General features: G+C 47.3%; 1 protein-coding gene and 1 long non-coding RNA gene across 2 annotated transcripts in view; both read right to left on the reverse strand.

Annotated features, from left to right (window-relative positions):
* The window catches only part of ITGAE (integrin subunit alpha E), a 35810-nt gene extending 18551 nt beyond the window's left edge, over positions 1 to 17259 (reverse strand). The window contains exons 1-12 of the mRNA XM_033172594.1: positions 17235 to 17259; positions 16346 to 16467; positions 14712 to 14860; positions 14434 to 14587; positions 13272 to 13422; positions 10015 to 10082; positions 9143 to 9290; positions 7807 to 7937; positions 6787 to 6927; positions 4278 to 4499; positions 1809 to 1942; positions 422 to 549 (exon numbers count right to left, since the gene is read on the reverse strand). Coding sequence (XP_033028485.1) covers positions 422 to 549; positions 1809 to 1942; positions 4278 to 4499; positions 6787 to 6927; positions 7807 to 7937; positions 9143 to 9290; positions 10015 to 10082; positions 13272 to 13422; positions 14434 to 14587; positions 14712 to 14860; positions 16346 to 16467; positions 17235 to 17259 — 1573 coding nt within the window. The remainder of the gene's footprint in view (positions 1 to 421; positions 550 to 1808; positions 1943 to 4277; positions 4500 to 6786; positions 6928 to 7806; positions 7938 to 9142; positions 9291 to 10014; positions 10083 to 13271; positions 13423 to 14433; positions 14588 to 14711; positions 14861 to 16345; positions 16468 to 17234) is intronic.
* Positions 17260 to 17313: 54 nt separating this feature from the next.
* LOC117059908 lies at positions 17314 to 20926 on the reverse strand. Its single transcript, XR_004427959.1, has 3 exons — positions 20808 to 20926; positions 19075 to 19194; positions 17314 to 17397 (listed from the first exon to the last, which is right to left on the reverse strand). It is a non-coding gene; the product is annotated as an uncharacterized LOC117059908 (long non-coding RNA).
* Between the last annotated feature and the right edge of the window lie 1039 nt (positions 20927 to 21965).

Raw genomic sequence — 21965 nt, forward strand, 5'->3', positions numbered from 1 at the left:
AGGGCTTGCCGATCAGAAGGCCAGCAGTTCGAATCCCCACGACGGGGTGAGCTCCCGTTGCTCGGTCCCTGCTCCTGCCAACCTAGCAGTTCGAAAGCACGTCAAAGTGCAAGTAGATAAATAGGTACCACTCCGGCGGGAAGGTAAACGGCGTTTCTGTGTGCTGCTCTGCTTCGCCAGAAGTGGCTTAGTCATGCTGGCCACATGACCCAGAAGCTGTACGCCAGCTCCCCCAACCAATAAAGCGAGATGAGTGCCACAACCCGAGAGTCGTCCGCGACTGGACCTAATGCTCAGGGCTCCCTTTACCTTTACCATTAGAGGAAAATTAAGTGCCAACCGTACGGCACAGCTGCTGCTGCGTCCCTGTTGGGCTAAAGTTAACGGCTGCTAAAATGCTTGTCATGTGGATGCTCATTACCTGGCTGCACGGTCCCAGGAGGGGAAGCCCTATTGAAGCACAATCTGGCCGTAATGACGCCGTCAAAATGGACTATTCTCTCCGGGGTAAAGCGCATGGTGGGTTTCAGCCGAATAATTGGCCTGGAGCTAAATGGAGGAAGAGGGAAAGAAAGATAGGCTTGACTTTAAAATCAAACCCCAAAGGCAAGTGGAAGCATAATATTTCAAGGACGGCTGCCTCTGCAGAGCGCTCCAATTCAGCGGCCCAGATTATTATAGATGCAGCAGAATAGGGTTGGTATTTGGGCAGTGAGCTGGGGAAGTGAAAGGGGCATGGTTTAGGGCAGGGCTGGGGAACCTCTTGGGCCAAATGTGGCCCCCCCAGGCCTCTCTACCTGGCCCTTGGAACCGTCTCTCACTGGCCCTGCTTCACATCCTCCTTAAGTGGCTTTGCCCAGCTGGAAATATGTCCTTGAACTTTGATAATGTCTCTTGCTTGTCTGGATGGAGGGTAGAGTGGGGTGTGCATGTACAAAGTAGCCTCCTATACAATAGGCCTGGGCGATTTCTGGTTTGGTTTTCAACATCGGAATAAATCACCAGCTAGACATCGCAATATACTGATATATCACGATATTTGTAATAAGGGTGGAGTTATGTAGAGGCATTGGCTGGCTTCAGGGTCCCCTCCCCCCCATTGTGATTTTTGCAAAACACACAGACATCCTGATTCGCCATATATTTGCCAGGTCAAAAATTATGAAACCAATATCATGATATGGATTTGAAACCGGCTTTAGATGATACACCGTCCAGCCCTAACACACACCCTGATTTGCAACATATTGCCAGGTAAAAAACTATTAAACTGATATCGCAATATGGACTTTGAACCGGCTTTGAGCGAGATATCGATAAATCCCCCAGCCCTACTGTGCAAAGATAAATTTTAAATCCATTGCTCTGCCCACTTTTACATCTGCCCACCCCCCCACCGTGCCCCAAAAGTTGATCAGAATGGAAGGAGGTGCTTGGGCTGAAAAACACTCCCACCCCTGGTCTGGGAGGGTGGGAAGGCTGAAAGTTCTCCATCTCTAGCCTAGGAGCTGCTGATTTGATCAGCTCTGTAACATCCAACTCTCCCAAATTTACCCGGGACAGTCATGGACACCGACACTTGCAACATGGACCCCAAATTGCCAACCCATGCCTACCCTCATGACTGCATGGAAAAAGGGCATGAATTCTGAATTTATTTGGCACGCTGATGCTAGACACGTTTCCCCCCAACAGCTGAAAAATGTATTTTTGTCTACAGAAAAACTCAGCTCAAGAAGACTGCAAACCAGAGGGGTTTTTAGTCTCTCTTTTCCCCAGGAAAAAACCCAAAGATCATTACTACCTACCGGAGCAAAGTAACAGAACCTAATGATCCAACAATAATATCAGGGAGACCGTCCGCAGTGAAGTCCAATCCACCAGCCATGGACCTTCCAAAATACATGAGTCCAGATGGACCGGTTTGAGAAGCTGTTATCCTCTGGAATCAGAAGAGGGAAAGGGAAGAAGGGTGTTCTGAACCAGGGCCCTGGAGGTAAAGGTAAAGGGAACCCCGACCATTAGGTCCAGTCGCAGACGACTCTGGGGTCGCGGCGCTCATCTCGCTTTATTGGCCGAGGGAGCCGCCATACAGCTTCCGGGTCATGTGGCCAGCATGACTAAGCCGCTCCTGGCAAACCAGAGCAGCGCACGGAAACGCCGTTTACCTTCCCGCCGGAGCGGTACCTGTTTATCTACTTGCACTTTGACGTGCTTTCGAACTGGGAGCTGGGCCGAGCAACAGGAACTCACCCCGCCGTGGGGATTCGAACCGCCGACCTTCTGATCAGCAAGCCCTAGGCTCAGTGCTAGTCATGAAGCCTACTTGGTCTAACCCACCTTACAAGATTGTTGTGCAGGTAAAATGGGGTTGGAGCAGGGTTGCCAGCAATCGGCTATCGGAAACAGTGTCCGGGCAGAATCACTGAAACATCCGGGGAAATCTGGACATATGGCAACCATGTCAACAGTGTCTTTTTTTTGCGAAACAAAATAAAAAATAATTATTTTTGTGATTTCCCTTAAAAATAGGGAACTTTGGGCAAAACTGAGAAAAGCTCAACGGCTTTGGCCAGAACAAAGCCCAATGAGTTTTTGGTCTGGATTTTCACTTTTTGAAATATGTCAACACTAGATAGAACCACAAACACCACTATTGAGCTTTTTTAAGGATATAATTGCAATAATTAAATAATGGAAGAGGGTTTCCCTTGAATGGGACAGTTAAACGGTGCACTGTGAGGGACTAGCCAGTGTGCCATGAGAAATAAAAGGAGTCTTCATAATCGTTTAAAGCCCCCCTCAAGGCGAGCACAAAATAACCACCTGCAGAAGAGGCTCCCCGGTCTGACTCTGTGTGAGTCAACTGCTCTGGGCGTCCCCCTTTCCAATTAAGGAGAAACAGAAGGGTAGAGGGATATCTTTAGATAGCCAGTCTAGAAGCTTCTAAGACCTAAATCACACCAAACATTTAAAACAAGGCAGCATCATGCCACTTTAAACAGCCAGAGCTCCCCCCCAAAAGGGAACTGTAGTTTGTTAAGGTGCTGAAAATGGTTTGGAGACACACGCACATGACATCTCATTCCCCACACAAAGATAAAATATGCAGAGTGGTTTAACAAGACCCTCTTGCAATTATAGCTCTGTGAGGGGCAGAGGCATCCTAGTAACTCTCAGCACCCATAACAAACTACAATTTTGGGGGGAAACAGCTGCAACTTTAAAAAAGTGTCATCGTAGTGCTTTAAATTAGCAAGCCTCAAAGCTTGACCTTCAGCCCAGCAGCTTTTGACACAGGCGCTGGTACTCATGAGCTAATCTCCCATTAGTGGGGAAAAAGCTACTTTCTCAAAGGCCAGTTTGTTACCCAGAGACCTGAGTCAGGGAACTGTTTTCTTCTAACAAGAAAACCATTTTCTCGACTGCTTAACTCATGTGGTAAGTCAGCTGTTCAAACCAGCCCTTTGATCAGAGCCACGAGGAGAGGAATTTTGATTTATGATTAGGGGAAGGGTCATATACGGTAACTCAGGGGCAGAGTGTTTCTTTTGCAGGCAGAGAAGACCCCAAGTTCAACCTCCAGCATCCCCAGGTGGGCTTGGGAATGCCCCCTGCCTGAGCTACTACCCTGGAGAAACACTGCCAGTCAGTGTAGACCAGAGCTTTCCAAACATTTCATGTTGGTCACACACTCCGTAGACATGCATCATTTCGCACGACACAGCAACCCAGTTTTACGAGCAAACCGGAGGTTAAACTAGCCCAGGGGTCAGCAAACCTTTTCAGCAGGGGGCCGGTCTACTGTCCCTCAGACCTTGTGGGGGGGGGCGGACTATATTTTGGGGAAAAAATATGAACGAATTCCTATGCCCCACAAATAACCCAGAGATGCATTTTAAATAAAAGGACACATTCTACTCATGTAAAAACACGCTGATTCCTGGACCGTCTGTGGGACGGATTTAGAAGACGATTGGGCCGGATCTTAAGTTTGCCTACCCATGCTGAAGAGCAGCAAAAACTTTGAGGTGTGTGTGTGGCGACACACGGTTTGGAAAGCTCTGGTGTAGACAGGACTGAGGTAAGCAGATTGAAGGTTCAATAAATGGCCGACATGGTCTAATCTCCATGTAAACAAATCAGTAGGGATGCTCAATAAACCTTCTTTCTCTCTCTCTCTCTCTCTCTCTCTCTCTCTCTCTCTCTCTCTCTCTCTCTCTTTCTCTTTCTCTTTCTTTCTTTCTTTGAAATACAATTCCACAAGGCCCCCTTACCTGGGAGAAGGGATCCCGCAACCCCTCCTTGCCACCATTAAAGATGTAAACACTGCCAAAAGAGTTGGGGCTCAACCCATGGTCCTCGAGGGGCGCACCAATGGCAACATCTCCAAAACCATCCTGGTCCATGTCACCAATGCTAGCCATGGCAAATCCAAACCTGGAGAAAAGGGACCCTGGCTGGCCGTATAAATGTCTCTGTAGAGTAAAGTTGTTGGCCTGGGAGAAAGCAGGAGAGAGAGGAAAAGGAGAAAGTTACATGACAATGCTTCTTGCCTGCTGCTTCCACCTGTTGGTGGAGGTTCCTTCAACTCAATTTACCAGGCCAGGATTCAAGCCCTTAACAGCTTGGGACTAGTTTACTTGAGGCATCCCCTTGCCCCATGTATGTTCACTCCATCAAATAAATAGAGTTTTCATTTTTCTACATTTCAAATCAAACATTTTACAAACTTTGAAATATCCAGTGGCTTCCCTTCTCCTCCTTCCATGGTTCGTTTCATACTTTTCCTGCCTATTTTACTACAACCATTCAAAGCAATTTTCCACTTTTACATCAGTCAAATATTGTTTACTCTGTTGAATTTATCTGAACGCTGCCAGTGCTTTCAGCTTCGTGCAATTATTTTCCACATATTCAATAAATATTTTCCACTCTTCTTTAAAAATACAGTGGTACCTCAGGTTAAGTACGCTTCAGGTTAAGAACTCCACTTAAGAACAGAAATCGTGCTCTGGCAGCGCATCGGCAGCAGGAGGTCCCATTAGTGGTGCTTCAAGGTTAAGTACGCTTCAGGACCAGAGGGAGGAAGCGGTGCAAGATGATTGGAAGAAATTTAGAGATTATATGAAAAAATGCGAAAAGATAGAGATTTGAATTGGTTAATAAAAATCTTTATAAAAAAAAAAGAGATTTGAATTGGAAATCAGTTGGACTAATGGCAACAGAATAGATTATGTTTAGTAAAAGTAGGATATAATTGATAGAATTGTTAAGGTGTATAGGAATGATATAAGTTGTTAAAGCTAGAGATAAGGTGATAGATAAATAAGGTATAGATTAATTGTGAATGATGATTTAAAGTTGTTATAAAGTTACTAAAGTAAATTGGTAATGAACGCAGCATAGAAGATGGGAGGAAGTCCACTAAGTAAGAAGTAAATAAGTATAAGGATGCTTAGGATTTTTTCTTTCTTTCTTTCTTTTGTTTTTTGTTTGTTTGTTGTTGTTGTATTTTTGGTGTTTTTATTTTTTGTTGTTTAGTTGTAGTGTTTGTATTTTGTATTTTGTATTGTGTACTTTTATAATTTGTTTTTCTTTTTGTGATTTCTGAAATATAATAAATTCTCTTAAAAAAATAAATAAGTACGCTTCAGGTTAAGAACGGACCTCCAGAACGAATTAAGCACTTAACCTGAGGTACCACTGTACGTTCATCTCGCTCTCTTATTCTGAGGGTTGAACCTTCAAGTTCTGCATATTCTAAGTTGCCAAACCTCTTCGCAAGGGACCTCGCTCACTTTCCACTGGAACTGGACGGGCCCACTGGGAGTTTGCTTTCATTGCTGTGGGACCCCTTGGTGTCCTGGTCATCCTCAGGACCTTCGAGCCACCCTCAAGCTACCCCTAAACTCCCAAAAGCAGCAGCTGGGTTGCTGCGATCACAGCACCGGCTTCCTTCTCCCCTCACGGCAAACCGGAACATTTTTTGTTCAGGGAAAGCTATCCAAAACATGTCGAAGTTGATAAGGTGTTTTAATTAGTTTTTTTCCCTAGTCTAACTACTGATTTTAACTACATTTGTATTAAAATATTTTTCTAAATCCTCATTTTAAGTTTGTCTTTTGCTGGCAACCTTTTTTTTTGTAAACTGCTTAGAGTTTCCGCTTACAATCAAGCAGAATACTGTACACATTTTGTGAAATAAAAATAAATCATAAATGCATTTGGAAGGACTCTCTTGGTCGTTCCACCGCCCTCGGATTTCGGAGCAGTGGGAGAGGGCATTTTCTGTGGCAGCTCCTAAGAATTGTGTAGAATTCTGTCCACTGAAGACACTCTTCTGTGTTAAACTGATTAGTAGTAAACAGAGTAAATTAGAGTCCCATGGACTGCAAGAAGATCAAACCTATCTATTCTTAAGGAAATCAGTCCTGAGTGCTCACTGGAAGGACAGATCCTGAAGCTGAGGCTCCAAGACTTTGGCCACCTCATGAGAAGAGAAGACTCCCTGGAAAAGACCCTGATGTTGGGAAAGATGGAGGGCACAAGGAGAAGGGGACGACAGAGGACAAGATGGTTGGACAATGTTCTCCAAGCTACCAACATGAGTCTGACCAAACTGCGGGAGGCAGTGGAGAATAGGGGTGCCTGGTGTGCTCTGGTCCATGGGGTCACGAAGAGTCGGACACGACGGAACGACTAAACAACAATAACAGTAGTAAACAGGCAGCCTGTGCAATCTTTTTAGCACAGGTGTAAAATGTGCACAGTAGGGTGTTTTACCTGGCTATCCAAGCGATAAAGGTAAACCTTTCCTTCCTCCCCTTGCATATGGAAAAATGGAGCTCCAACCAGCAGGTGATCTGTAACCCCATTCAGGTCGATGTCCAACAGGCAGAGCTCGGAGCCAAAATAGGACCCAATCTGCAATCCAAGAGAACAATTTCTGTGCCGACCACTTCCAAATGCTGACCACAAAAAGGTATCCACTATCTATCTATCTATCTATCTATCTATCTATCTATCTATCTTATATCAGATAGATAGATAGATCTATGGATATGAGAGAATATGGATATGCTTGATTTAAGTTCTTGGAGTGCACTTCCCTCTTGTCACTTCCGCCCTCCCGTCTCCTAGCCACCTGATTTCTCAACCATTGAGCCTTTTGCGAAGGCACCTTATCTAACCTCCTAGCCTTGGGACAGAGAAGCTGCACATCTTCCAGTGACAGAGAGTCTGCTATCTCACTCTCTTCCCTTTCCTCTCCTTGCTGTTCACCCCCCAGTTCTGCCCAACTATTATCTTCCAAACTGTCACCCTCGGCAAACCGTTGTTCCAAATCAACACTACTCCACTGTTCCTGTGCAGTTTCAGGATCCTGGCCATGAGCGGGGGGGTAGGGTTGGGGTAGGCTCCCACCATTCCCCATCAGAGTTGTACTCCTTAGCCTGGTCTCGGACACCTGGGGGGCGGGATGTGGCAAAGGAGGAAGCATGGTCTGGGGAGAGCCCACAGGGCCAGATAGAGTCCTGAGGTCCCCAACCCTGAGCTAGAGACGAGGCTGCCGTTATTAAAATGAAATCATGTATGTGCTTTGGTTTGTAGAACAAGAGCTAAACAATTTCTTAAGTGGTCCAGCGAAACCAGCCAGCAACTTCCAAGTGTGCTAGAGAGGGGTGGGTGGGTTGCGAACCGCTGGTCTGGATCCAGAAGGGCACTGATCCAGGAAATGCCTGAGAGCAAATGAGAAGACGAGGAGGACCTAAGGCAGGCGTTGTGGAAGAACCAGCGATGACATACCTGTTCCCCATGGAGGATCTGCTTTAAATGGTCTCCTTCGAACACCATCACTTTCCCCTTGATGCTGTGTCGAGGGGCCCCCGCCACGACCAAAGTGCCCCGTGCCGTGTCGATGGCGCCCACACTGTAGCCTAAAGCAGAACAGATCAGAAGCAGAACTTCCTCAAGGTCAAGAAGAAAATCCGAAGCTGGTGGGACTTTTACACACAAAGAACAATGCAGAGCGATAGACGGTTGGTTTTGGGGTTCTCTCGTTTTTCCCTCCTCATGAGTTTATGAGTGCATAGACCAGGGGTCAGCAAACTTTTTCAGCCGATCCACTGTCCCTCAGACCTTGGGGGGGGGGGCAGACTATATTTTGAAAAAAAATATGAACGAATTCCTATGCCCAACAAATAACCCAGAGATGCAGTATGTGTCGATGATATAATAGAAAATAATAATAAACGCAGTGGAGACTGTTCCACTGGGGGGGGGGGGTAGCACTACCCCACCAACCTCGCTCTGCCCTCAACCAGCTCCCCCTTGCTCTGACTCCCCCTACTGTTCGTCTCCCTGCCCGCTGCCCTACCAGTCCCAAATAGGCACCAGCGACTGCTGCTTCCAGGAGCAGATGGAGGGACACAGGTTCCTCATCAAACCTCCCCCCCAGGGGATTCTGCCTTGTGAGGGCAGAAAGTCAGAAAACGGTTGTTACGAAAGAAAGCTGGACCTCTTCCCATACCTAACTCCTTGAGCATGGATGAGGATAGATGGCTCTGTCAGCAATGAAGATATATACGATCTCATTGTCCTTCTACAGGCCAAGAGTTGCATCGATCTGTTTGTTCTCACACTCCCAGTCAATCAGCGCTAAGTGGATGAAACCCATTCATTCGAAGCCAATTGAAAGGGCTGTAGCGCAGTGGCAGAGCACCTGCTTTGCATGCGGAAGGTCCCAAGTTTGATCCCCGGCATCTCCAGTTAGGACTGAGATAAAGACCCTTTGCTTGAAATCCCAGAGAGCTGGACCAGTGGTCTGACTCAGTATAAAGTAACTTCCTATGTTCCTGTTTACTTCAACCCTTAACACAGAACCACAAAGACTAGAATCTTGCTTTCTTTATAGGGGAACTCGATGGCAGCGCGTGTGTGTGCCTGCTTTGCATGCAGAAGGTTTGATCTTCCTCCAGGCAACGCTGGGAAACGGCTCCCTGCCTGAAACCCCGGAGAGCTGCTGCCATTCTGTGCTGACAATATGGGGCTAGATAGATTAACTGTCAGACCCTGAGGAAAAGTAGCTTCCTGTGTCCCTAAAAGTCAAATCATTCAGAGGAGTTGCGGAACAACAGTCATCTGAGAGGGTCCTTACCTAAATAGCCGTTTTTTGCACCCGGAGTGCCCATTGACTCATTCAAGAAAACCATGGTCTTGTCTGCCGTGTCGTAGAGAAGAACCCCTCCGGCCCAGTCAAACGCTCCCACGGCACCAAAAAGTATGTAGCGCTGAAACAGATAGTAGTTGGGTCAGTGAAAGTTTAGTCGATAGATAGATAGATCCCCTGCTTCTCTCTCTCTCTCTCTGTCTCTCTCTCTCATCTATCTATCTATCTATCTATCTATCTATCTATCTATCATCTATCTATCAATCATCAGGGTCCCTTTTTATTAGTTATCCCCACCTAAATCAGGGAGCATCCTGCTAATATAGATTAGGGTTGCCATATTCCCCAAAGTGAAAATCTGGACAAAGTTGGCAGCCCTAATGTAGATCGAAGAAATAAAAGGAAATCAGATCCTACCATGTGTTGCAATAAATCAATGTTTTGTTTTGTTTTAAAATGTTATTTTAGTATTTAATATTGTTTTTGTTTTGAATTACATACGATGGGGTGTGCCATAATATTTTCATTAGCCTCTGGTAAGCCTTTTCCTCCATTAATTTAGGTAATCCTCTCAGACCGTGTGAATAAGTGCTTTCTTTTGTCTGTCTTGGTAGCTGTAGTCCCACGACAACTAGAGAACCCACAGGCTGCTCATCCTTGGTTTAAGAAGTTAAATAGGTCTTTTTTAAAAAACCAAAGAAACTCAGATAGTACTGGCTGGCCAGTAAGCTCATAATTCCTGCATTACAGGGGGTTGGACTAGATGACCCTCGGGTCCCTTTCAACTCTACCATTCTTTGTTTCTATTGCCCGCCTCCCAAAAAACCCCAACACCACATTTTTACCTCATGCAGGAGGCGAACGCTGAAGCCACTTTGGGCCAGATCGAATTCCAAGATGGCACCTTCCGTTCCTGAGAAGGAAAGTCAGTGAGGTATTTCTGAGAGGGCCAAAGCTCAATAGTGGAACACCTGCTTTGCATGCAAAAGGCCCCAGGTTAAATCTTTGGCCTCTCCAGTTGGGGCTGAGAAATATTCCTTGCCTAAAACCCTGGCAAGTCCCTGCCAGTCAGGGTAGACAGTACTGAGCTACACACACATTTTATTTTGTACTAGCTGGCCTGGCCACGCATTGCTGTGGTTTTTTTTTTTTTGCTTTTTAAAATTCTGACCCCAAAAGTATTCTGGAAGCTCCTGTTTTCGTTCTTCCCTGTCCCTCTAGAGCAGGGGTCAGCAACCTTTTTCAGCCGTGGGCCGGTCCACTGTCCCTCAGACCATGTGAATGAACGAATTCCTATGCCCCACAAATAACCCAGAGGTGCATTTTACATAAAAGAACACATTGGTCGGTGGTATTGATCACTTGGGACTGTGTGTGTTGAACATGCGAAGCTGCGGCGGCCATTTTAGGTGAGGGCACTTGGGAAATTTTAAAATGCCTGTGAGTGTGCAGCGGCCATTTTAAGTGAGGGCACTGGGCACCTTATGGAGGCCTACTGCGGGCCTTGCTGTGGTTTTTTTACTGTAAAAGCGCACCCCACACACAAAGACCCCCCTCCTCACAATTAACTGGCCCCATGCTCTACGCCATTAAAAAGAGCATTCTCCCCCACCCCAGTCCCAAAATTACGCACCCCAGCGACAAAATCCCCTCAGAGCCAGTCTTTTTTTCCTCCCCCATCTCTTCCGCAACTGCCCTGCCTCCCGCTCCGTCTTTTTCCCACATTTCCACTAAGCAGTTTATGTCAGAAAGTCCTTGGGTGCTTAAAGATGGCAGTTATAAAATGGTGGACGGGGCATTATTTGTCGGCGCAGGTCTGATGACGTCAGCAGGCAATCCGCCTTTCTATTGGATGCTGTTGGAGTCGTCATTCCTTTTGCTGGTGAGGTATAATAGGCGCGCCACTTTTTCCCCCTTTATCCTTTATTTTAGGTGTGGTTTTTTTAAAAAAAATTTTTATTATGCCAGATCCTTCCTTGATGGTCAAGTTACGCTTTGTCCTAATTTGATGCTGTTTGGTGCAGCGGTTACGGAGAACATAGGTTTCCGGCGTACATGCAATGGGAACATTTATATATATATAGAAGATGCTGCCTTCCCACAGTTCAAACCATGCTCAAGGCGGCTTGTAACCGGGGTGGGGGTGGGGATTAGATAATGAGCGTTCCCCACATAAAATGGGGTGCGCATGTTGCGGGGTCGCGAGGAGACCCATTGGATCACAGTGGCAGCTCCTGGTAGTTGGTCTGGCTTCACCTTCCCAGGTTGGGATACCTGTGGACTCCACCTACTCTAGCAGCCGCCCAATCCCAGCTGGGGAGGTGTTTCCAGGGGATTGGCCAGGTAGAAGGAGGGATTATGCAGTACACACAATAGAGATTGAGTCATACCTGGGAAGCGACCTATTGGATTCAGAGCTTCCCCACCCTCCACACCCTCAAGTAACGTTTACTTTGCAGGTTTAACCACCTTTTTTCCACAGCCACACAGGCACGCAGGCGCTGCTATGACAAGGTCGCTGTTAAAGGGCCGGAAAGGAATTTCCCTGCATTGGCAGGTTTTGCCTTTCCCGTAGCAATTCGTCACAACTTTGGCGGTTGCAGGCCTTGGGCGGAATCCTTTAGTCATTTACAGGATTGGGGGGGCGTGGGGCGGTGACCCCCGCCCCCATTGCGGTGGCGATAACAGGGTTCCCGTTAAAGGGGTCTCAGGGGGAGGCATTGACCAAACGCCCAGGGTCGTCACTGCCCTCCCCTTCCAGCGGCAGCGAACATAGGGGGGTGGGCTATCTGCTTGAACATATGTTCTCCAGACTAGCCCACTTCCCAATCAGGCTGGATAACCCTGAAGTTACCCAGAACCCCAGCTGGGGGCCTGGGAAGGATAAACGCCCAATGCCTGAGCCAAGGTCTTCCTACATCTGAAATATTAATAAAGTTGTGGCCAATTTAATCCCATACAACGTTGTCATGAGTCGTTATTTCCCTCAGGGGCTGCCCCGGGGTCCGGGGGGACTTCGCCTGGCCGCGCAACTACTACAACATAACAAAAGTAGTCTTGAAAAATAAATAAGACAGTAAAAAAATTCACAACCAAATGGAACAATTTCCACATAAATCACAACAAGATCTAAAAAAAGATACAAAAAACCAACAGCAACAATCCCCCCCCCACAACAAAACCCCCCAGTCCCAATGGTCTAAGTCAGGGGTAGGCAACCTAAGGCCCGGAGGCTGGATGCGGCCCAATCGCTTTCTCAATCCGGCCCGCGGACAGTCCGGGAATAGGTGTGTTTTTACATGAGTAGAATGTGTGCTTTTATTTAAAATGCATCTCTGGGTTATTTGTGGGGCATAGGAATTTGTTCATTCCCCCCCCCCCAAAAATATAGTCCAGCTCACCACATGGTGTGAGGGACAGTGGACCGGCCCACAGCTGAAAAAGGTTGCTGACCCTTGGTCTAAGTTGCTATAAGCCAGCTTCCTATATTCCTATATCAACCCTTTATTCAGGACCATGAGGACTAGCACCTTACTTTATTTTTAGGGGGGGGACCCCAGGCCTCTGTCAAAGCACCTGTTTTGCACGCCAGGTTTAACCCCCAGCACCTCCAGGTATGGCTAGGAATGTTCTGGAGAGCTGCTGCCAGTCAGAGCAGGCCAATCTGGTGTGAGGCAACTTCAGTTTGGTGTAGTGGTTAAGAGCGGCATACTCGTAATCTGGGGAACCGGGTTCGTGTCTCCGCTCCTCCACATGCAGCTGCTGGGTGACCTTGGGCTAGTCACACTTCTTTGAAGTCTCTCAGCCCCACTCACCTCACAGAGTGTTTGTTGTGGGGGAGGAAGGGAAAAGGAGAATGTTAGCCGCTTTGAGACTCCTTAGGGTAGTGAAAAGCGGGATATCAAATCCAAACTCTTCTTCTTCTTCTTCTTCTTCTTCTGATGTTCTGCTCAGGAGGACATCCTGGCTCATAGCTTACTCTCTTAACTTACTCTCTTAACATACAGACTTTTAGTTTCCTTTGCTGTCCTTTGGGTTCATCCCCTTCCCCTTCAGCTCACCTTCAGATTTGCCTGAGACCAAATACTCCAGATACCCTCACCTTCAATGCCGATGATCTTCTCCTGCAGCATGGACAGGAGGACGGCCAGGGCCGAATAGTTTGTCACGCGGAAGAGGTGACTTTCATCCGGGTCGGAGGCGATCAGCTGCAGCTCCTGCAGCGCTTTTGGCTTCTGGAAGGCCTCCCCGACCTGTAGATGACACCCCAACCCAGGCAATACTGGATGGCTGCAGATTGTGGCAGCCTTTTCCCCAACCGGGTGCCCTCCAGATGTTTTGGACTACAGCTCCCATCATCCCCAGCTGGCACAGGCTGAATCTCACCCGTCATTCTTTTCCCCACAGAGGCTACCCAAGGAATCCAGAAGCCAGGCAGGACATAGCAAGGCCTCTCCAGGTTTCCTGCCTACCCAACTGATATTTTGGGTTAGACTGCTTCTGAACCTGGAGGTTCCATTTAGCTACCATAGGCATTTATTTAGGTATTGACCATTGGGCTCTGCAACAAAATGTTTGCAGTGCAGGTGGCACATGTTCCTTCCTGCCAGCCAGCCATGCCTTCTTCCAGCATATTCCATTCCCCTGATTTTCCACTTAAATCACCCTAATGCCATCTAGGGATACTGAGCATGCTCAGTTCTCATTGGGCTGTTTTCACACGCACACATGCACACACACCACAATTGTTGGTTTTTGGTACTATCAGCAAATATTCCTGATGCCTTTCCCCCTTGTGCGTGGATTAGCAACAGACAAATGGGTCAATTTTGGTCTCTAATTTTTCCGATTTTAAGTTTAGTTCTCCACATTTTCTCATCAGTTTGCAATCGTTCTTTTAAGTCCTCATGAAAATTCATCAGCATATTAGTGCGAATTCCTCCTCATGTTACATTTCTTTATGCAATTCTGCCTAAAATACACATTTTACAAAGCAATTTCCCCTAATCCAATGCATTTTTGTAAATTATTTTCATTGATATATACATTTTTGTGCAAACCTTACCACCCGCCCTGGGACCTTAGGGCGAAGGGTGGGTTGTTATTGTTGTTGTTACTATAATTAATTAATTAATTGATTGATTGATTCCCTTCACATGACCAAAACCCACCTCCCCAACCTGATGTCATGCCAAAGAATGCAGGTTCTGATACGCCCAAAGGATAAATGCCTGTAAGATCCTTGCTGAATCCAGAGAGCTCACCCCAATGGCGTAACGTGTGATGCCTGCCTCCCTGGTCGAACTGATCACCGTTTCTATGTCCAAGGGGTCCAAAAAAATCTCCCCATCTGTCAACACGACTATGATCTTCAAGGCATTCAGCTGCGACCCATAGTTTGGGTTGAAGATGGAATCTCTGTTTAAAACGGGGGGGGGGGGAGAATTAGGACTGTTTGGTTTGCAAGCTTTGGGGCAGAATATCCCAGAAGCAGACCTCTGGGTCACACAGAGTTCTTCCTCAAGGGTTCCCATTAACTCACAGGACATGCTGGATGGCAGATGCAGTCCAGGTCATGTTGCGCACTTGAGTCATGGCTTTAATTTTCCCCAGGGCGGCGTTGCCCCTCTCCTCTCGCAGGTCAAATTCTGTCTGGATGATGTCTCCATACTGAACTAAGGCGAAGGCGCACTGGAATAAAGAAGGAAACTGTGTGAGCAGGCGGAGATTGCATTCAGGATATGACACACCTGCCCTGGTCCCTGGCAGAACCCCGGCACCATTGTGATAAGTTTAAGGTCTCAAATATGTAAATTAAACGTACAAGGCAAACATGTACATAAATCACATGTCTGAAACAGTACAGGAAGACAGTCCTGAAACCATTTTGACTCTCACAAACTCACCAAATGTTTCTCTGCAGGGAGGGAGGAAATGAAAAAAACCTCCCCATTGTCTCTGTGCTCACAAATCCTGCCTTAAGGGCACATTTAAGGTGTGAACAGGGTGAGCCTGTGACCTGACTCAGGAATTAAGTGTTTACCTTACAGGTAGGTATCTTACAGGTAGGTAGCCGTGTCTGAAGAAGTGTGCATGCACACGAAAGCTCATACCAAGAACAAACTTAGTTGGTCTCTAAGGTGCTACTGGAAGGAATTTTTTTATTCTATTTTGTTTTAAGTGTTTATCATTACAAAAGAATGGCCAGCCTGGCAGTGACCACTGACAGGTTTTCTGCCAGACAAGATTTTGCTGGAAACCACCTCTTTTTGTGATGTATGTATGATGTTTCTGGGGGTGGTTTGGAGTTTGAGGGTGGGCAATTTCAAAAGTCTACATAAGGGCGGGCACCCCTTTGTTCTGGGTCCTCCTCCTCTCTCCTGCGGGGGGGGGGGCAGTGCTGTCAAGTATCCCGTTTTCCCCGGGATTCTCCCTTATTTTAAGCAGTTTCCCGCTGCTCTCCCTTATTTTTTATTTCCCTTAAATTTCCCGTTTTTAATGGAAGCAGCTCCTCCCCTGCTGGCCAGGGACTGGGTGGGAAGACCTCGCCTACTTGGAGAGAAAAGCCTCAGCCCTCAAAGCAAGTGGGAGCCGTTTCCCGTGCTTACAGGGGGGTGTATTCCTCCCCCTGCATCAGCCCCTATCCATTGCCGCTGAGCCCCTCAGCCGGCCAATAGGGTTAGCTGGCGGGCGGAGCCTGGCTGCCTTTGAGCAGCTGCGGCTCCTGTCCTGTTTTGATGGGATCAGACAAGAAGGGGCTCCATTGCATGGAGCACATGGCTGCCCTCCTCTTTGCTGGCTGCCCTCCTCTTTGCTCCGCTCCGAGCCCGAGTCCGCTTGAAGTTTACATTGCTGCTCCGCCCACTTTTGCTTCTGGCTCCGCCCACCACTGATATGTGACTGTCCCCGGGATAGGTGAGATTGCTGATCCCTTATTTTCAAATCCGAAACTTGACAGCTATGGTGGGGGGAGCACCTTGTCGCAACAGTTTTCATAAAGTACAGGCTTACTAGCTGCTTTGCTTCTCAATATCCTCTGGTTGGCCTCTGTTATTTCCTCCTACCGATAGGGAACCCACTTAAGGACTCTATACGGGCTCTTGGGTACCCCATAAGGGGAAAAGGGCAGATTTTGTTTACAAGACCCATCTCGACCCAAAACGCAGAGGCAGTCACCTCCAAACACTTCTCGTAGGACGTCTTCACCAAGCTGTAGGTGAAATTCCTGGCTCGCTCAAAGTCTGGTGGGTCGATGCTCCCGGAGCCGTCCAGGACCAAGGCGATTTCAGTCCGCAGGTCTGCCGCGAAAAAGATCACGGAGGTAGACGTTGGAAGGAGGTTTAATCCAGAGCCCTTAAACAGACTAATTTTAATACATGATTTCTAAAAGTGAGAGGTTTGGGGGCCATCCTATACTCTTGGACCAAGACACCCTTCTCTCTAAGCACAAATGCCTGTGGACTGTTGTGGTTGCTCAATAGTGAAGGGGGTGGCAAAGCCAGGGTTTTTCTTGAGGGGGGGTCCCCCAAAACTTGTTGAGCTTTATTTGGGAGATCGCCCCCAAACTTGTTGAGCTTTTTTGAAAAAAAAAAACCATGGGTAAAAATCCCTCCAAAAAGGGCAGGCTTTTGTTGGGGGGGGGGAGAACCTCAGTTAATTGTTTTTAATGCTTTTCAATACTTTTTGAGGATTATGGGAAGCTGTGTGCTGCCCCCCTTGGCTTCGCCCATGGTGGGACTTTAACCCGTGGATGTTCAGAAACCCTCTCAGCTATAATAACGACTTTTGGTATTTCAGACCAGTTCTGTGCTGCTGAACCCTGGGCCGAGACCGTAGCCGTCAGGAGGAGACAGGGTAAACAGAAGGAAACAAACATTTGATTTATTCCTGATATTGGATTTATTACTATCTTAGATTTATACTGCAGACTTGGGGTTCCTGTGACTCTCAGGATGTTGTGTCTAGATGAGCCCCAGGAACCAACAGTTTGGGAATGAAGGGAGCTTGAGTCCTGGACATCATCTATATAGATGTGCCTCTTCTTCCTTCTACACACATTCCTGACTTACAGGATTCATCTTCCTCCTCATCCTCCAGGTAGTAGTTGTTTCCGTTGTTGTTGTTGTTGTTGTTGTTGTTGTTGTTGTTGTTGTTGTTGTTGTTGTTGTTGTTGTTAGATTCAAGAATTTTGCAGCCAAACTCAGAGCTCCCATCTGTAGAATAGTTTTCTTTAAAAAGGGGGAAATAAAGTATAAACAGTGTCAGAATAGGACTGTTTCAATCAACCAACCAACCAACCAACCAATCAATTAATCAATCTTTATTGGCAAACAGAATTCATATTTCAACTCAGCCACGAAGCTCATTGGATGACCTTGGGCCAGTCAACCATCTTGCAGGCTGACCTGGCTTGCAGGGTTTTTGTGAGGATGAAACGACAGGGGGAGGGACAATTTCTACTAGAATTCCTTGGAGGAACAGTGGGACAAAATTGTAATTAAAAAAATAAATAAATTGTGAAGGGATTAAGGATTTTAGAGAGGGGGGAGAATAAGAAGGAGAAGGAGAAGGAGAAGGAGAAGGAGAAGGAGAAGGAGAAGGAGAAGAAGAAGAAGAAGAAGAAGAAGAAGAAGAAGAAGAAGAAGAAGAGGTGGTGGTGGAGGAGGAGTTTGGATTTGATATCCTGCTTTATCACTACCTGAAGGAGTCTCAAAGTGGCTCACATTCTCCTTTCCCTTCCTCCCCCACAACAAACACTCTGTGAGGTGAGTGGGGCTGAGAGACTTCAGAGAAGTGTGACTGGCCCAAGGTCACCCAGCAGCTGCATGTGGAGGAGCGGAGACGCAAACCCGGTTCACCAGATTACGAGTCTACCACTCTTAACCACTACACCACGCTGGCTCTCACTGGGTGACAGTAATCACTGGGTGACCTTGAGCCAGTTGCCATCTTTCAGCCTAGCCACTGCCCACCTCACATGGTCACTGGGAAGATAAAATGGAGAAGGGGGGGGAGCATGTACACCACCTTTTGATCCTTGGAGGAAAGCAGAGTTATTTATCTACTACCAGTGCTTTTTTCCCCCAGGGGTAGGCAAGGGGTACACATACCCCAAAACAATTTTGTGAACAATTGTACTTTTGTCCATTTACTGTATTTATTTTCCCCGATTTGAACTATAAAATGGTGATTTTCTTGAGTCAAAATGAGAGTACCCCTAAACATTTTTTAAGGGAAAAAAAGCACTGTCTACTACTAATAACAGAGGGACACGGGTGGCGCTGTGGGTTAAACCACAGAGCCTATGGCTTGCTGATCAGAAGGTCGACGGTTCGAATCCCCGTGACAGGGTGAGCTCCCGTTGCTCGGTCCCTGCTCCTGCCAACCTAGCAGTTTGAAAGCACATCAAAGTGCAAGTAGATAAATAGGTACCACTCTGGCAGGAAGGTGAACGGTGTTTCCGTGCGCTGCTCTGGCCATTAGGTCCAGTCGTCTCCGACTCTGGGGTTGCAGCACCCATCTCACTTTATTGGCCGAGGGAGCCGGCGTACAGCTTCCGGGTCATGTGGCCAACATGACTAAGCCACTTCTGGTGAACCAGAGCAGCACACGGAAACGCCGTTTACCTTCCCGCCAGAGTGGTACCTATTTATCTACTTGCACTGGCATGCTTTCGAACTGCTAGGTTGGCAGGAGCTGGGACCGAGCAATGGGAGTTCACCCCGTCGCAGGGATTCAAACCGCCGACCTTCTGATCGGCAAGCCCTAGGCTCTGTGGTTTAGACCACAGCGCCACCCAGCCATATGCCTCCAGCAAACCCCAGCCCAAATCAAATGTAAATGATATAGTAATAATAATAATGTAATCAATTAAACCAAACAAAAGTTCCATCTTTCAATCTCACCTTTGCATACAGTACTAGCAACCAAATCAAACTTGTTGGTGTTGACGGCGCCGATTTTGTGACTGTTGGTGTCCCTTTTCCCCCGCTCTTTGCTCCTCTGGCTTAATAACTTGGTTTCGACTACAGGGAGTGCAGAAACCGATAAAAACAAGAGCGACAGTAAGGCATCTGAAGGAACAGGAGGACCACCTGATAAGAACCTGTGTCTGGCTACTGCAGGGAGACCACCCTTTTGGAGCCAGTCAAAGGCAGCGGGAGAAAGGCTGAACAAAGTCAAAGAGGGATGCTCATGTGTGACAGTCAAAGCAAATCAGCAAGCAGTGCCATAGCTGTCAAGTCTGCCTTTTTTGTGGGAAACTCCCTTATTCCAAGCCGTTTCCCGCTGCTATCCCTGATTTTTTAATATCCCTTAAATTTCCCTTATTTCAAAGGGAATATTCCTCTCCCCAGGCACGTCTCTACCCTATGGCGCCAGTGGCGCGGGAAACCAGGGCCGGGCGGCAAGCTGAGTGTCCGGGAAGGAGAGTTGGAGTCCGGGGAGAGCAGAGCTTCTCCCCCCCCGCAATCCTAGAGCACCGCTGAGGGAGGGGGAGGAGAGTCCACCACCCACCAACCTCCTCGCCTGCGCAGCTGGAGGACCATGCTAGGGAAAGAGGGCACATGTGCCCATCAAGCTGTGCGTGGGAATTATCCCTCCGTGTGTGGTGCTGTCAGGAGGGGGTCGTGCAAATGCTGCACATTGTGCAGAATGGAAATATTTAGGTGCGATGTTCTGTCCATGGATGCAGCTTGCAGAGGGGAAATTCGAGAGGTCCGCTGTGGGGAGCGGAGCGCATTTCTTGCGCGCGGGTGCCTGCCTGCAGAAGGGATTTGTGCTGCGGAGCTGTTGTGGAAAATGCTTATGTGGCTGTGTTGACAGGTGTGCAAAGGAGGGGTGCAGAAGCTAAAGGTATCTGTCTATATGGCGTTTCCAAAGGCCAGGTTGTGCAGTCAGCTGGGGCCTGTAAAAAGCCAGGCCGGGAGCCACCTTAAGTTGAGGCCTTGTGGTGCTGTGATTCAGATTCTATTCAGTTGAACCTCTGGTTACAAAGGTGACATTTTTTCAGCAATGCCCCCCTAGTGAGCCTTTTTTTTTTTTTTTTTTTTTTGAGGCAGTGCACACCTATGTTTGTGGAACTGCAAACCTTTCCAGTCATGTGTTACTCCAGTCAAATCCCACTTATGAATGTGGGGAAAGATGATGGTGTGTAGCCTGGTGTAAATTAATTTGTAGCTTCGGGGGGACTGTCCCTGAGATCTGTAGACTGTCTCCGGGACAGGTGAGGGCGCTGATCCCTTATTTACAAATCCGAAACTTGACAGCTATGGCAAGCACACATTCTTTCCATTGTACCTGCGTAGAGCAGGGATGAGGGGTGAAATTCAGGCCAGTTCGCATTTCATTTGGGCTTCTTGAAACCATATGCAAACTGGAAAAACCGCCGGGGGGGCAGAATCAGATCATGCAAAATGGCTGCTCAAGGGACAGGGCTAGGCGCAACTTGACAGCGTCGGGGGAAATGGTGGCTTTGGGGTTGGAATCAGACACAAAACCACAGCTCAGGGGGAAATATGCTAGAGGAAATGTCAGACACAAATGGGGGCTCAGGACATGGGGCCAGTTTCCTCCTGCACCCGTTGAACCAAGCACGGCTGCGGCCAATTCTATCCAAATACAGATCTAAATCTCGTACTGATGTCTGTGAGGTTGATAAAAGCCTTCTCCTGGAAGTCAGCCGCAAGCAGCACACACAGCCCGTTCAGCTCTTCCGTGACTCGACGCCGCTGACGCCGTCTGTGCTGGAGACAAGCCTGTCAAGGGAGAGAGGCAGGAACCGAGAACCAAAGACTTTATATTGATATGAGTTTGCGGGCGCTAGGCGACTGCGATCTCCGGACTGAGCAAGTGTCAGAATTTAATAAATGTTTGGCAGTGCTAAAACTGGGAAATACCGTATTTTTCGCTCCATAGGACGCACCGGACCATAGGGCGCACCTCATTTTTAGAGGAGGAAACAAGAAAAAAAAATATTTTTCTGGTTTTCTTCCTCTAAAAGCCCTGGTTTTGTTTTTTTTTGTTTTTTTGAGGATCAGCTAAAAGTTTTGCAGCTGTTTTTGCAAAGGCAAAAGGCCTTTTTTTTAAGGATCAGCTAAAGGTTTTGCAGCCTTTTTGCCAAGGGGAAAGTCCTGGGGTTTTTTTTTTTAGGATCAGCTAAAGGTTTTGCAGCTGTTTTTGCAAAGGCAAAAGGCCTTTTTTAAGGATCAGCTAAAGGTTTTGCAGCTTTTTTGCAAAAGGGAAAGCCCTGTTTTGTTTTGGTTTTTTTTTTTTTTTTTTGAGGATCAGCTAAAGGTTTTGCAGCTTTTTTTGCAAAGGGAAAACCCCTGGTTTTTTTTTTAGGATCAGATAAAGGTTTTGCAGCTTTTTTGCAAAAGGGAAAGCCCTGTTTTGTTTTGTTTTTGGGTTTTTTTTTTTTTTTTGAGGATCAGCTAAAGGTTTTGCAGCTTTTTTTTGCAAAGGGAAAAGCCCTGGGTGTTTTTTTTTAGGATCAGCTAAAGGTTTTGCAGCTTTTTTTTGCAAAGGGGGGGGAAAGCAAAGCTCCTTTTGCAAAGGGGGAAAAGCAAAGAGGAAAAGCCCCATTTTTATGGGGTTTAACTCACATTTCTGAAAAAATCTTAAGGAAAGGGAGCCATTTCTACTGTTTGTAGACAGATAATCTAATCAGCCAGTCACATGTCCTGGGGAAACAAACAACCTCCCTCTGCAGCACATTCAACAAAGGAGGGCGGGGCTGAAAGGGAGCCGGGACTCTTATCTCTCTCCCAATCTCTTGCTGATCAGCTGCTGAGCGGGG

The sequence above is a fragment of the Lacerta agilis genome, chromosome 15 (assembly GCF_009819535.1).
Source record: "Lacerta agilis isolate rLacAgi1 chromosome 15, rLacAgi1.pri, whole genome shotgun sequence".
NCBI lineage: Eukaryota > Metazoa > Chordata > Lepidosauria > Squamata > Lacertidae > Lacerta > Lacerta agilis.